The 14,550-nt window shown below is 33.4% G+C and overlaps 1 protein-coding gene across 1 annotated transcript in view; it reads right to left on the bottom strand.

The window, feature by feature from the left end:
* Positions 1–14,550, bottom strand: part of CATSPERE (catsper channel auxiliary subunit epsilon) — a 245,410-nt gene that overhangs the window by 102,613 nt on the left and 128,247 nt on the right. The window contains exon 10 of the mRNA XM_060010760.1: positions 2,636–3,113. Within this exon, the coding sequence (XP_059866743.1) occupies positions 2,636–3,113 (478 nt within the window). The remainder of the gene's footprint in view (positions 1–2,635; positions 3,114–14,550) is intronic.

Below are 14,550 nucleotides of genomic sequence, written 5' to 3'. Positions count from 1 at the left end.
ATTTGGGTAAGGTACTCAATCTGTGTGTTTCCATAGCACCCTATATTTTCTCTATCATAGAATTAAACATGTTGCTTTATTTGCATGTTAACTTGTCTTTATCCTATGTAATTTTGTAAACTCTGGGAGGGTGGGAATTGTGTTCAAATTACCACTATATCTCCAACCCCTAGCAGAATGCCTCACAAATAGTGGTGCTCAATGAATATTTTTCAATTATTTATTCCAAAAAGTACGTATTATATACTGTTCTAGGTATTGTGGGTAAAGCAGCAAATACAATGAAGTCATGCAGAACATTTGTTTGGTGGAAGATTCAGCTAACAAATAAGTACACATATAATTTGTTAGGTGATGATAAGTGCTGTGAACAAAATAAAGAAATGTAAGGTACAGAGCAGGGGAGTTAGGTCAGGGTCAGGGAAGAGCTCTCTGATAAGGTGACATTTGGACTTAAACCTGAATTAAGTACAAGAGTTATGTAGATATCAAAGTGAGGAATATTCTTGGCAGTAGATATCCAGGGAAACAGTAGATATCCAAGGAATAGCAAAGAGGTCAGTATGGCTAAGTAACACTGAACAAAGGGTCGAGGGACAGGAGATGACATCAGAGTCCTGGGCCAGATCACATATTGTTTTTCAGGTGATGCTAAAGGTTTTAGATTTTATTCTGAGTGATATAAGAAGCAAATGAGTGTTTTAAGCAGAGGAATAATATGATTTTGCATATATTTTCAAAGGCTCACTCTGGCTGCTAGGTGGACTGTGGTTAGGGATGGGGATGCAAGGATAAAAAATGAGAGACCACTTAAAAAACTCTTGTATGTACGGGCTAGAGAGGATAGCGGATTGAACTGGAGTGGGAATGGTGGAAAAAGGTTAGATATTAGATACATTTTTTAGATATACCCAACAGGATTTGATAATGTCTTGTTTGTGGGATGTTAAAGGGGAGGATTCAAGGATGAGGTCATGATTTGTGGCTGGAAGAAAAGAAGTGCTGTTTACTCAATAGGGGAGGGCTAGGGATGAAGCAGGTTGAAGTGTGGGTGAGGGAAACAAGGATTCATTTTTGGATATGTTAGTCTGAGATGCCCACTAGTCATCCAAGTGAAGGTATCAAGAAGGTAGTAGGAAATAGTAGTTTGGAGTTCAGGCTAATTATCATGGCTGGAGGGCAAAGAATGAATGTAAATAGAGTTCAGAAGATGTCTGAAAACCAAACCCTGAGGTACTTCTCCATGTAGGAATTAAGAAGATGAGAATGGAAAAGAGGCTGAGGAGGAATAGCTAGTGAAGTAGGAGGAAGAACAAAAAAGTGATACCCTAAAATTCAGTGAAAAAAAAGTGTTTCAAGAAAAAGGCCATGTTGAATTATTTCAAATGCTGCTGCCAGATCATGAAAGATGACTGAAAATTGGCCACTGGATTAGCAAAGTGGAAGTCATTGAAAAGCTTGATAAGGGCAGTTTCTGAGAAAATTTGATTAGAGTGGATTCAAGAGAGAATGAGAGGAAAGAGGAAAAAGTAAAACTAGGCAATACTTCCTTGGAGTTTTGTAAAGGGGAGTAGCAAAACTGGATGGTTGAGAGTTGAAGAATGATATGGGGTCAAGAAAGACTAATTACAAATTACAGTGATATCTACTTTAAATTTCATGGCTAATTTATCTCCTAACAAGATTCCTTGAGGATTAAACTTTCTATTTCTTTGCATTTCCTATAATGTTTAGTACACTGCCTCAGGAATAATAACATGAAGAATAACTACTATTAATTGAAGGTTTACCACTTGCCAAGTATTATTCTAAGCATTTTATATACAATCCCTTATCTAATCAACATGACAGTCCTATATTCTAGATTAGAAAACGGAGGCTTGGAAATGTTAAATGACATGTTCATCGACTTGAAAACAGATCTATTTAACTCTACAACACCTGTTATAGATTAATTGAATTGTGTCCCCTCAAAAAAGATATGTCGAACTTCTAACTCCAAATACTACTTCAGAATGTGACCATATTTGGAAATAGGGTCATTATAGATATAATTATTTAAGATGAGGTCATACTGGAATAGGGTTGGCCCTGGTGTCCTTATAACAAGACGACATGTGAAGACACAAGAATTCTATGTGATGACAAACACAGCAATTGGAATTATGCAGCTGCAAGCCAAGGAATGAAAAGGTTTGCCAGCAAGTGACTAGAAGCTAGGAAAGATTCCCTAGCTTTCAGAGGGAGTATGGCCCTGCCAACACTTCTAGCCTTTAGGACTGAGACAATAAATTTCTGCTGTTTTAAGTTTGTACCATTTTGTGGTACTTTGTTATGGGAGCCCTAGGAAATGAATACAACAACACATACCTTGAAAATGCATATGTAAGTTGCATAGGTATCTGCTGATTGACCAAAATGAACCTCTGAAAAAAGAATCTGAGTTTGCCATTTTGCTTTGTGAGATCCTACTTAACATTAATAGAATTTTAAAGATTAATAGAATTTTAAAAGTGGTAAAACAGCACCTTTATCAAAAGCACCATATATTAATACATTAAAATTATTACATCTTCATAAGCAAGATATCTATTATGAAATCTAGAATAATTTTTGCAAAATGAGAATACCTTACCCATAAAAACATCATGAATAGTGCTGTTTTGTGATAATCTTGATAGATTTCCAAATTCCGTAGGTGTTTGTAAAACTCCAGTATCTGTGAAATTATGATAATAATAGTAGATCCTATGTTTGTCCCATAGTATTAATTCTGGCATTGCTGAATACATAAAATTTGGAATTAAAAAAGTGTCAGTAGTGACATCTAATGCAAAGTCTTGGAATACCCACTGTTTTGTATCTTCATTGTATATCACTAGGTAAATCGTTTTGATGATGTTACATGTAATGCAGTAATTTAGTAACAAGGCAAGTTCCAAAGGGTGTCCTGTATACTCAACATTGTGTATAGTCAGAGTAGCAGCTGATGACATATTTAGAAGTTCTTTCAGTTCTTCAGTAGTTATTATTTTAACAAATTTAAGCAAAGCATATCCAAGATAAACCTCATTTTCTGTCCAGATTGCCATGCTGCTTCTTCTTCCTTTATTCTGTGACAAAATTGAAAATAATTAGACAACCTTTGATTTTATGGACAGTGTTAGCAGTTCCCATCTTCTAATTTGCTACATTTAAAAATAAAACAGTAACTACTAAGATTTAATTTTTATTATATTTCTGACTAATACTTCAGACCTAGAAATATATTACATGAAAATATATTACACGCAAGCATACAAATAAATTATTCCAGTGATTTTATTATTTTATATACTTTTTCTATCAGTAGAAATAATTATTCTTAATTCCCTTTTAAATCCTCAAAGATCATAAACCTTCTCTTTTCTTATGTGTTTATCCACTCTGGCCAGAAGTGCCCCTTTGACTCTGATGTTTACTGAGGTCAAGATATAAGGACACGGCTTCCCTGGTGGTGCAGTGGTTGAGAGTCCACCTGCCGATGCAGGGGACACAGGTTCGTGCCCCAGTCCAGGAAGATCCCACATGCCGCGGAGCGGCTGGGCCCATGAGCCATGACCGCTAAGCCTGCGCATCTGGAGCCTGTGCTCCACAATGGGAGAGGCCACAACAGTGAGAGGCCCGTGTACCAGAAAAACAAAAAACAAAAAACAAAACAAAACAAAATGATATAAGGACACTTACATAGACAGAGGAATGGATAAAGAAGATGTAGTACATATGCACAATGGAATATTACTCAGCCATTAAAAAGAATGAAATAATGCCATTGGCAGCAATACGAATGGACCTAGAGATTGTCATACTGAGTGAAGTAAGTCAGAGAAAGAGAAAATATCATATGATATTGCTTATATGTGGAATCTGAAAAAAAAGATACAAATGAACTTATTTACAAAACAGAAACAGACTCACAGATTTAGAGAAAAAACTTATGGTTACCAGGGGGGAAGCATAGAGGGGAGGGATAGTTAGGGAGTTTGGGATTGACATGTACACACTGCTATATTTAAAATAAATAACCAACAAGGAAAAAAATTATAAGGATACTTCAAACATTATTTTTGGAATTCAAACTTCCTTGGCTAAAGAGAAGAGAGAACTTAAAACCTGAGAGAAAACAATACTACCATTTTATGGACACTGTTAGAGAGGAAGGCCATGCACAGACTACTATGTTTGAAATTTAGTGGAAGTAATTTCATTTAGGGAGTCAAGGTCTCCCTTTCCCCCTGTCTCCCCTCCCCAACTGTTTCTAATTCTTAAAGATTTTTACTTAAAGTGTAGCTTCTTTGTCCATGACAATCAACAGGAGTCTTTTGTGCACATCTTGTCTCCCTAAATAAATTTGTACATTTATTTAATGTACAAATATTTAGTCTATACTCAAACAGGATGTAGACAGAAATCGAACTGATAATTTAAAAAAAGAGGCCATTTGGGGTAAAAAGACATTTTACCAAACGAAGATTCAATGTAAAGCTTAGAACTTCTGTTGCTAAAAATGAGTGTGAAACAATTCTCAAAAGGGAAATAGATTAGAAACAAAATGATGAGCGCTTTATAGAAAAGACACAGCTATTCTCACTATTCTTGGCAGAGGGATGGGAAGGGGAATTTGTCATAAACACGATAGATGGGAATTCCAATTAGTCCCAGCCATGGAATGAGATTTCACCCACCCAAAACTCTTTCCTATAGATCTTCAATTAGTGCTTGGGTATGGTAAACCAAGGTCTTGGGGCAAAGCAGGAAAGCTGAGTAATCCCTCTGATGCAGTCAGTGTCTCTCCCAAATATAAAGCAGTAACCTCTTGAATATGGGGAGGGGGCAGGCAGCAAGGCAGCAAAGTAGCAAAGTTGAGAGAAATCCATCAGCATTCTGGATGCTCAGCTACCATAGACAGGGAGTAGGATAAGAGAGCTGAGAAAAACTCTCCCTCTGAGATATGTGTGGCCTTTACTGAAAGTATAAAGCAGTCTCCATGCTAAATTGGGGTCAGGGAATCAGGAGAGAGAGATAGAGATCTCCCAAGGTAAGAAAATCCAGGGACTGATGAGAGAGGAAAGAGAAATCTTCAGTGATTAAGAAAAAAAAAAAAGCTGGCAGCTAGACTTTAGAGCAGAGATGGGTTTTCTAGGGTTTGGAAAGCTGGTGATTCAGTTGTGAAATATGAAGAGATCTCTGGAATCCTGTCAGTGCTAAGATACCAGGCATGGCAAAAAAGAAAATAGCTATGATAAAACACTGAATATTAGTGGAAATATGAGCAAAAAGAATGCAGAGTTGGGGAATTACAGCTAAGATACATAAATGATAAAAAGACAGAATGGAAATGCTAGAAATTAAAAATATGATACCAGGAATAAAGAAATTATTAGATGGATTTAAGAGTAAACTGAGAAAAGCAGAGGAAAAGAGCAGTGAATTTGAAGAGAGGTTAATAGCATGTAATAGCATGTAATAGCAGGTTAAAAGCAGAGTTGAAAAAAATTAACTGGTCATCTGAGATCTGTGGGACTATATTAACTTGTCTCATATATATGTTTTTGGAATCCAAGAAGAAGAGGAAAAAGAGAATAGTGCTGAAGAAGTATTTGAAGAAATAATGTCCAAGAACACCAAAAATTAATGAAAGACATAATCCCAGAAATCCAAGAAGTTCAACTCAACCTCAAACAGGATAAATACAAAGGAAATTACACTTAGGCACATAATAAAAGTGCTGAAAACCAAAGATAAAAGGAAAACTCTAAAGCAGCAACAAGTAAAAAGACACATTATATATTTGAGAACAGTGACATGAATAATGACTCACTTCTTACCAAAAATGATGAAAGCCATAAGATAACAGAATGATGTCTTTATAAATTGCTTTTAAAACAATTGAAAAACAACAAAAACCACCTGTCATCCTATAATTCTGTATTCGGTGGAAAATGTCCTTCAAAAATGAAGGAAAAAAATAGACACTTTGATACAGACAAATGCTGAGAGAACATGCAATACAAGAAATTTTAAAGACGTTCTTCAGGTTGAAGGGAAATGAAACCAGGAGGAACACTGGATGTACAGACAGAAATAAAGTGCACACGGGAAGGTATATATAAAAAACTTATTTTGCTATCAGTTTATATCTATATATCTTTATCACAATTGACTTTTTAAAGCAAAAATATTAACACGGTATTTTGGGATTTATAGCATATTTAGAAATAAATATGAGACCAGAGTACAAAGGATGGGTGGGGTATAAATGGAGTTGTATTGTTATAAGGTTTTTACACTGTTGTGAAGTAAATTTTCTTTAAATTTAGATTCTGATAAATTAAAGATGATTATTGTAAAGTGAAGTGCAACTACTAAAAAATAATTTTGAATTAAAAAGAAATCAATATAGGAGACAACATAGAAATACTGAAAATACATGATTCATCCAGAAGAAGACAAGAAACAAAGGAACAAAGAACAAGAGGCATTAATAGAAAACAAATGCCAAGATGGCAGACTTAACCCCAACCTTAGCAATAGTTATATTAAACTTAAGTGAACTAGCTATTAAAATTTGAAGGCAGATATTGTCACACTGGAGAAAAAGCAAGACCCTATATGCAGTTTACAAGAAATATAAAGTCACAGACAGGTTGATAGTAAAATAATAGAAAAACTTACATCATATAAGCATGAAACATAAGAAAGCTAGTGCAGCTATATTATTATATATAAATAAAACCAAATGAAATATCACTTCACACCTGCTAAAAGAGTTTAAATAATAATGACTGGACACACTAAAGGTTGGTGAGATGTGGAAGTAAATGAAAAAAGGCAGCTATAAATATTTTATAATGTCTTAATTACTATAGCTTTATAATAAATTTTGATACATGGTAGAATTCCTTTGCCCAAACCCCCTCCTAACTCTCAGCCCTTTACTCCATCATATACCTTTTAGAATCATTTTCTGATTTCCACAAAGGAACATTGCATCAAATCTATAGATAAGTTTAGGAAGGATCTAAAAATTTTAAAATATTCTGCATTCCAACAAAGATCTCACACATTTTTTAGTGGCATTTATTTCTAGGTAAGTTTTTTGTTCTACCCTGGATTGCCATATGACTTTTAGAATCAACTTCTCAATTTCTATAAAAGCCCTCTAGGATTTTAATTGAAGTTGTGCTGCATTTCTCAAGAATTGACATTTTAACAATATTGAGTTTTTTCCACCTATGAACATGACACATTTCCCCATGTAAGTCTTTTACTTCGCTCAATAATGTATATAGTTTTTAAGTGTATATATTTGCACATCTTTTGTCAGATTTAGCCCTAAGTATTTAATACTTTTGAATCTATTTTAAAAAATTTCCATTTATGATTGTTCATTTATATGTTTATATATTTCATATACAAAATTAACTTGTTATATTTCATATAAAAATGTAATTGATTTTTATACATTGATCGTGTATACTGAAATCTGGTAAACACACTTATTAGCCCTGATAGCTTTTTGAAAAATAGATTTCATAAGCTTTTCTATATCTAATAATGTTTGAATAAAGACACTTTCCTTTTCAATACAGATTCCTTTTACTTGTTTCTTAACTCACTGCACCTGTTAGAACTGTCAGTACAATGTTGAATAGAAGTGGTGTGGGTAAACATTCTCACCTTGTTCTTTATTTTAAGCAAGAAAGGGAAGAAAGAAACAAAGGAACAAATGGTGTTAATAGAAAACAAATACCAAATGGTAAGTTTAACCAACAACAGCAATAATTACATTAAATCTGAGCAGACTGAATAGTCTTTTACCATTATACAATGCTATCTTAAGGTTTTTCATAAAGATTCCTTGTTAAGTTGAGAAAGTTCTCTTTTATTCTTAATTTGCTGATTTTTAAAATCAATTGTGTATATTGGATTTTGTCAAATGCTTTTATGCACCTATTGAGGTGATCATATAGTTTTTCTTTTGTTATTTTCTAATAAGGTGAATTACATTGATTGACTTTCTATTGTAAATCACTCTTTCATTCCTAAGATAAATCCTACTTGGTCATGATATATTTTCCTTTTTATATATATTTGGATCTGGTTTACTAAAACTTTGTTTATAACTTTTAAATCTTTGTTTATAAGAGATATTGGTATGCAGTTTTATATTCTTGTAATGTGTTATTTATTCTTGGTTGTGGTATCACATAATGCTGGCCTCATAGAATAAATTAGGAAGTGTCCCACACCCCCTTCAATTTTCTGAAAGAGTTTATAAATGGTGTCATTTATTTTAAAAATATATAATTCAATGGTGAAATATTCTTGGTCTAAAGTTTTATTTGTGGGAAGGTTTTTAAATAACAAATTAAATTTCTTTCATTGATATAGGGGTATTCATGTTACCTATTTGTCTTAGGGAAGCTTTGGTAGTTTGTGTAAATTTGTTTTAACTTTGTATTTAAAGTTGTTTAACTTGGCCCCACTGTGAAACAGGTTGGCACCAGCAAAGAACCCACCTGATCCATGTAGATAGCTACACAGAAACCCAGCCCTGTCCTCCAATGGGCTGCAGAAGCCCCATACCCATTGGGCCACACAGCCAACTGAGCAGGAAGCCTACCCTGCTCTCCAGTGGGCCCACAGCCACCACCCAAAGAGCAGCCTCACAGCCAACTTGGCGAGGTCCCAGCCCCACTGACCAGCACACTCACAGTAGTCAGCCCCACCAAAACAGAAATGTGTATTCAGCCTACATCAGGGCTACCACTAAAGCATATAGTTCTGGTGAACAGAGGGGTGTGCTGTTGGGTCCCATAGAATGTCTCCTACATAAAGCCACTTCTATAAGATCAGGAAACATAACTGATCTACCTAACAAATAGAAGTAAACAACAAAGAATTGGGAAAATGAGACAGAAGAATATGTTCCAAATGAAGAAACATAGCAAAATCCCGAAATAGAATGAAGTGAAGTGGAGATAAGCAATATATCTGATAAAGTGTTCAAGATAATGAATATAAAATGTTCAATGAATTTGGGAGATGAATAAATGAACACAGTAAGAATTTCAACAGAGTTACAAAATATAAAAAAGAACCAAACAGAGCAGAAGAATACAATAGCTGAAATTAAAAAATAGCCTAGAAGGAATCAACAGTAGATTAGATGATACAGAGGAACAAATCAGTGATCAGGGACAGAGTAGTGAAAACCACATGAACTGAACAGAAGAAAGAAAAGAATTTTAAAATGAGGATACTTTAAGAGACCTCTTGGACAACATCAAGCATACTAACACTTGCATTATTGGGGAGAAGAGAGAAGGGAGGAGAAGAGAGAAAGAAAGAGGCAGAGAATTTTTGAAGAAATAAGAGCAGAAACCTTCACTAACCTGAGAAAAGAAACAGACATTCAGGTCCAGGAAGCACAGAGAGTCCCAAACAAGATGAAGAGCAAGACAAGGTATAATTAAAATGACAAAAAATTAAAGATAAAGAGAGCATCTTAAAAGCAGCAAGAGAAAAGCAACTAGTTATATACAAGGAACTACCATAAGAGAATTACCTGACTTTTCAGGATAAATGCTACCGGTCAGAAGGGAGCGGCACAATATACTGAAAGAGATGAAAGAAAAAAATGTACAACCAAAAATACCTGGCAAGGCTATAATTTAGATTTGAAGGAGGAATAGACTTTTACAGACAAACAAAAGATAAAAGTGTTCAGCACCACTAAACTGGCTTTATAAGAAATGTTAAACAAACTTATCTAAATGGAAAAGAAAAGGCTACAACTAGAAATATAAAAATTGTAAAAGGATAAATCTCACTGGTAGAGGCAAACATACAGTAAAGATAGCCAGCCACTTATAAAGCTATTAGGAAGGTTTAAAGATAAAAGTAGAAAAATAATCTATATCCACAATAGGTAGTTAAGGGATACATAAACAAAAAGTTGTAAAAAAGATTTCAAAAAAATTTAAAAAAAGGGGGTGGGTAAAAAGGTAGGTTGGTTAGAATGTGCTCAATTTTAGACCATCAACTTAAAATAATCACACATCTATATATAGGTTGTTATATATGAACGTCATGGTAACTGCAAACCAAAAACCTATAATAGATAAACACATAAAAGGAATACAAACATAACACTAAAGATAGTCATCAAATCATAAGTAAAGTGAACAAAAGAAGAAGAAAGGAACAAAAAAGAACTACAAAAACAAACGGAAAACAACAAAATGGCAATAAGTACATACCTATCAATATTATGTAAATGGACTAAATGCTCCAATCAAAAGACATAGAGTAGCTAAATGAATACAAAAACAAGGCCCATATATAAGCTATTTACAAGAGACTCACTTCATATCTAAAGACACATGCAAACTGAAAGTGAGGGGATGGAAAAAGGTATTTCATTCAAATGGAAATAAAAAGAAAGTTGAGGTACCATATTTATAACAGGCAAAATAGACTTTAAAACAAAGACCATAACAAGAGCCAAAGAAAGACATTACATAATGATAAAGGGATCAATCCAAGAAGAAGATATAACTATTGTCAATATATATACACCCAACGTAGGGCACCTAAATACATAAAGCAAATATTAACACACGTAAGAGAGAAACTGACAGTAATGTAATAAAAGTAGGGACTTTAAGACCTCAGTTATATCAACAGATAGATCATCTAGACAGAAAAACAATACGGAAACCCTGGCCTTAAATGATACATTAGACTATATGGAATTAATAGATATACACAAAACATTTCACCCCCAAATAGCAGAACACCCATTCTTTTCAAGTACACATAGAAAATTCCCCAGGATAGAACACAAGCTAGAGCAGAAAACAAGTCTCAATACATTGAAGAAGACTGAAATCATATCAAGCATCTTTATCAATCACAATGGTATGAGACTAGAAATCAATTATAATTAAAACAAAACTGTAAAAGCCACAAACACATGGAGTCTAAACAACATGGTATTAAACAACCAATGGGTTGAAGAAACAAAAGAGAAAATAAAAAATCTGGATACAAAAGAAAACAAAAACACAATGATCCAAAATCTATGGGATACAGCAAAAGCAGTTCTAAGAGGGAACTTTATAGTGATACAAGCCTACCTTTGGAAACAAGGAAAATCTCAAATGATCTAACTTTACACCTAAAAGAACTAGAAAAAGAAGAATAAACAAAGCCCAAAGTTTGTAGAAGGAAAGAAATAATGAAGATCAGGGCATAAATAAATAAAATCAGAGACTAAAAAGGCAATAGAAAAGATCAATGAAACTAAGAGTTAGCTCTCTGAAAAGATAAACAAAATTGATAAACCTTTAGCCAGACTCATCAAGAAAACAACCAGATAGCCTAAATCAATAAAATCAGAAACAAAAGAGAAGTGACAACTGATACCACAGAAATAAAAAGGAGCATAAGAGATTACTATTAACAATTACACACCAATGGAATGGACAATATAGAAAAATTGGTTATACTCCTAGAACTTAACAACTACCCAAGAATGAATCAGGAAGAATGTATAAACAGACCAATTACCAGTAATTAACTTGAATCAGTAATTTAAAAACCTCCTAATAAACAAAAAAATTACATGTGAATTTTATCAAAATTTAAAGAAAAGTTAACATCTGTCTTTCTAAAATTATTCCAAAAAATTGAAGAAGAAGGAATGGTTCTGAAATCATTCCAAAGGTTGCATTACATGGATACCAGAAACCAAAGACACCATACAAAAAGAAAATTAGTGACTAATGTCACTAAATCAGTGACTAATGTCACTGATAAACATAGATGCAAAATTCCTCAACAAAATAGTAGCAAACCAAATGCAGTAATACATTAAAAGGATCATACACCATGATCAAGTGGGATTAATCCAGGAATGCAAAAATGGTTCAATATTCAGAAATCAATTGATGTGGTACACTACATTAACAAACTGAAGAATAAAAATTATATTATGATCATCTCAATAGATGCAGAAAAAGCTTTTGACAAAATTCAGCATACTTTCATGATAAAAACTCTTAACGAAGTAGGTATACAGGGAACATACCTCAACATAATAAACAGCATGTATGACAAACCCACAGCCAACACCAAACTAACAATGAAAAGCTAAAAGCATTTCTTCTAAGATCAAGAATGAGACAAGGATGTCCACTCTCACAACTTTTATTTAACCTAGTAATGGAAGCTATGGCAATCAAATATGAAAAAGAAATAGAAAGAATCCAAATTGGAAAGGAAGAAGTAAAACTGTCACTGCTTACAGGTGACATGAAACTATACATAGAAAATCCTATAGACTACTGACTCCAACAAACAAACAAACAAACAAACAACCCCCCCAAAAAACACCAGAAAACAAAAACCATTACAACTAATAAATGAATTCAGTAAAGTTGCAGGAAGCAAAATTAATATAAAGAAACCTGTTGCTTTTCTATACACTAATAATGAACTATCAGAAAGAGAAATTAAGAAAACAATCCCATTTACAATTGCATAAAAAGATTAAATATCTAGGAATAAATCTAACCAAAAAGGTCAAGACTTGAAAAATATTAGACATTGATGAAAGAACTTGAAGACAACACAAAAACTGGAAAGATATACCATGCTTATGGACTGGAAGAATTAATGTTGTTAAAATGGCCATATTATTCAAGGCAATATATAGATTCAACTCAATCCATATCAAAATACCAATGGCTAACACAACATTGTAAGTCAGCTCAATAAAATTTTAAAAAGATATTTAAAAGAATACCAATGGCATTTTTTACAGAACAAGTAATTCTAAAATTTCTATGAAAATACAAAGTACCCCAAAGAGCCAAAACAATCATAAGAACAAAGCTGGAGGAACTATGCTCCCTGATTTCAAACACTACTACATAGATACAGTCATCAAAACAGTATGGTACTGGCCCAAAAACAGACACAGAGATAAACAGAACAGAATAGAGGACCCCAAAATAACCCACACTTATATGATCAATTAATCTAAGACACAGGAGACAAGAATATATAATGGGGAAAAGACAGTCTCTTCAGTAAATGGTGTTGGCAAAACTGGACAGCAACATAAAAAAAAATCAAACGCACATACAATCTCATACCACATATAAAAATAAACCCAAAATGGATGAACATTTAAATATAAGACCAGAAACTGTAAAAGTCCTAGAAGAAAACACAGTCAGTATGCTCTATGACATGGATTTTATTTTGGGGGATGTGTCTCCTCAGGCAAGGGCAACAAAAACAAAAGCAAACAAATTGTACTACATCAAACTAAAAAGCTTTTGCACAGTAAAGAAAACTATCAACAAAAGTAAAATGCAGCCTACTGAATAGGAGATGTTTGCATATTATATATCCAATAAGGGATTAATATCCAAAATATGTAAAGAAATCATACAACTCAACATCATAAAACAAATAACTAAAAAATGGGCAGAGAACCTGATTAGACATTTTTCCAAGGAAGACATACAGATGGCCAACAGACACATGAAAGATGCTCAGCATCACTAATCATAAGGGAAATGCAAATTAATACCAAAATGAGATAACACCTCATAACTGTCAGAATGGCTATAGTTTAAAAGACAACAATAAGTGTTGGTGAGGATGTGGAGAAAAGGGAACCTTGTGTAGTGTTGGCAGCATTGTAAATTGGTGAAGTTACTATGGAAAATAGTATAGAGGTTCTAAAAAAGTTAAAAATAGTACTGCAATATGATCCAGAAATTTCAGTTCTGGGTATTTACACAAAGAAAACAAAACCACTAATTTGAAAAGATATATACACACCAATGTTCATTGCAGCATTATTTGTAATAGTCAAGAATTGAAAGCAGTTTAAGTGTCCATGGATAGATGAATAGATAAAAAATATGTGATATAATCATAAAATAATATAATGGAAAATTGCTCTGCCATAAACAGAATGAAATCTTGCTATGTGTGAAACATGGTTGCATCTAGAGGGTATGCTAAGTGAAATAAATCAGATTAAGATAAATACTGTATGATCTTACTTATGTGTGAAATCTAAAAAACAAAACAAACACACACACCAAAATAGAAACAGACACATAAGTACAGAGAACAAACTGGTAGTTCCGGGGTGTGGGTCGAGGAGGGGGGACTATGAAACAGATTAAGGGGGTTAGGAGGTACAAACCTTTGGTTATAAAATAAATGTCACAGGGGTGTAACAGATAGCATAAAGAATGTGGTCAATAATATTGTAATAACTTGTATGGGGACAGATGGTTAGTTACTAGACTTATTGTGGTGATCATCTCATAATGTATGCAAATGTCAAATCACTAAGTAGTACACCTGAAAGTAACATAATATTGTACATTGATTATATTTCAACTTAAAAAAATTGTTTAAAACACTTTTTTAAAATTAATTTTTATTGGAGTATAGTTGCATTACAATGTTGTGTTA

This window comes from Delphinus delphis, chromosome 1 (genome assembly GCF_949987515.2).
Source record: "Delphinus delphis chromosome 1, mDelDel1.2, whole genome shotgun sequence".
NCBI lineage: Eukaryota > Metazoa > Chordata > Mammalia > Artiodactyla > Delphinidae > Delphinus > Delphinus delphis.
This window is presented reverse-complemented; position numbering and strand designations above follow the sequence as displayed.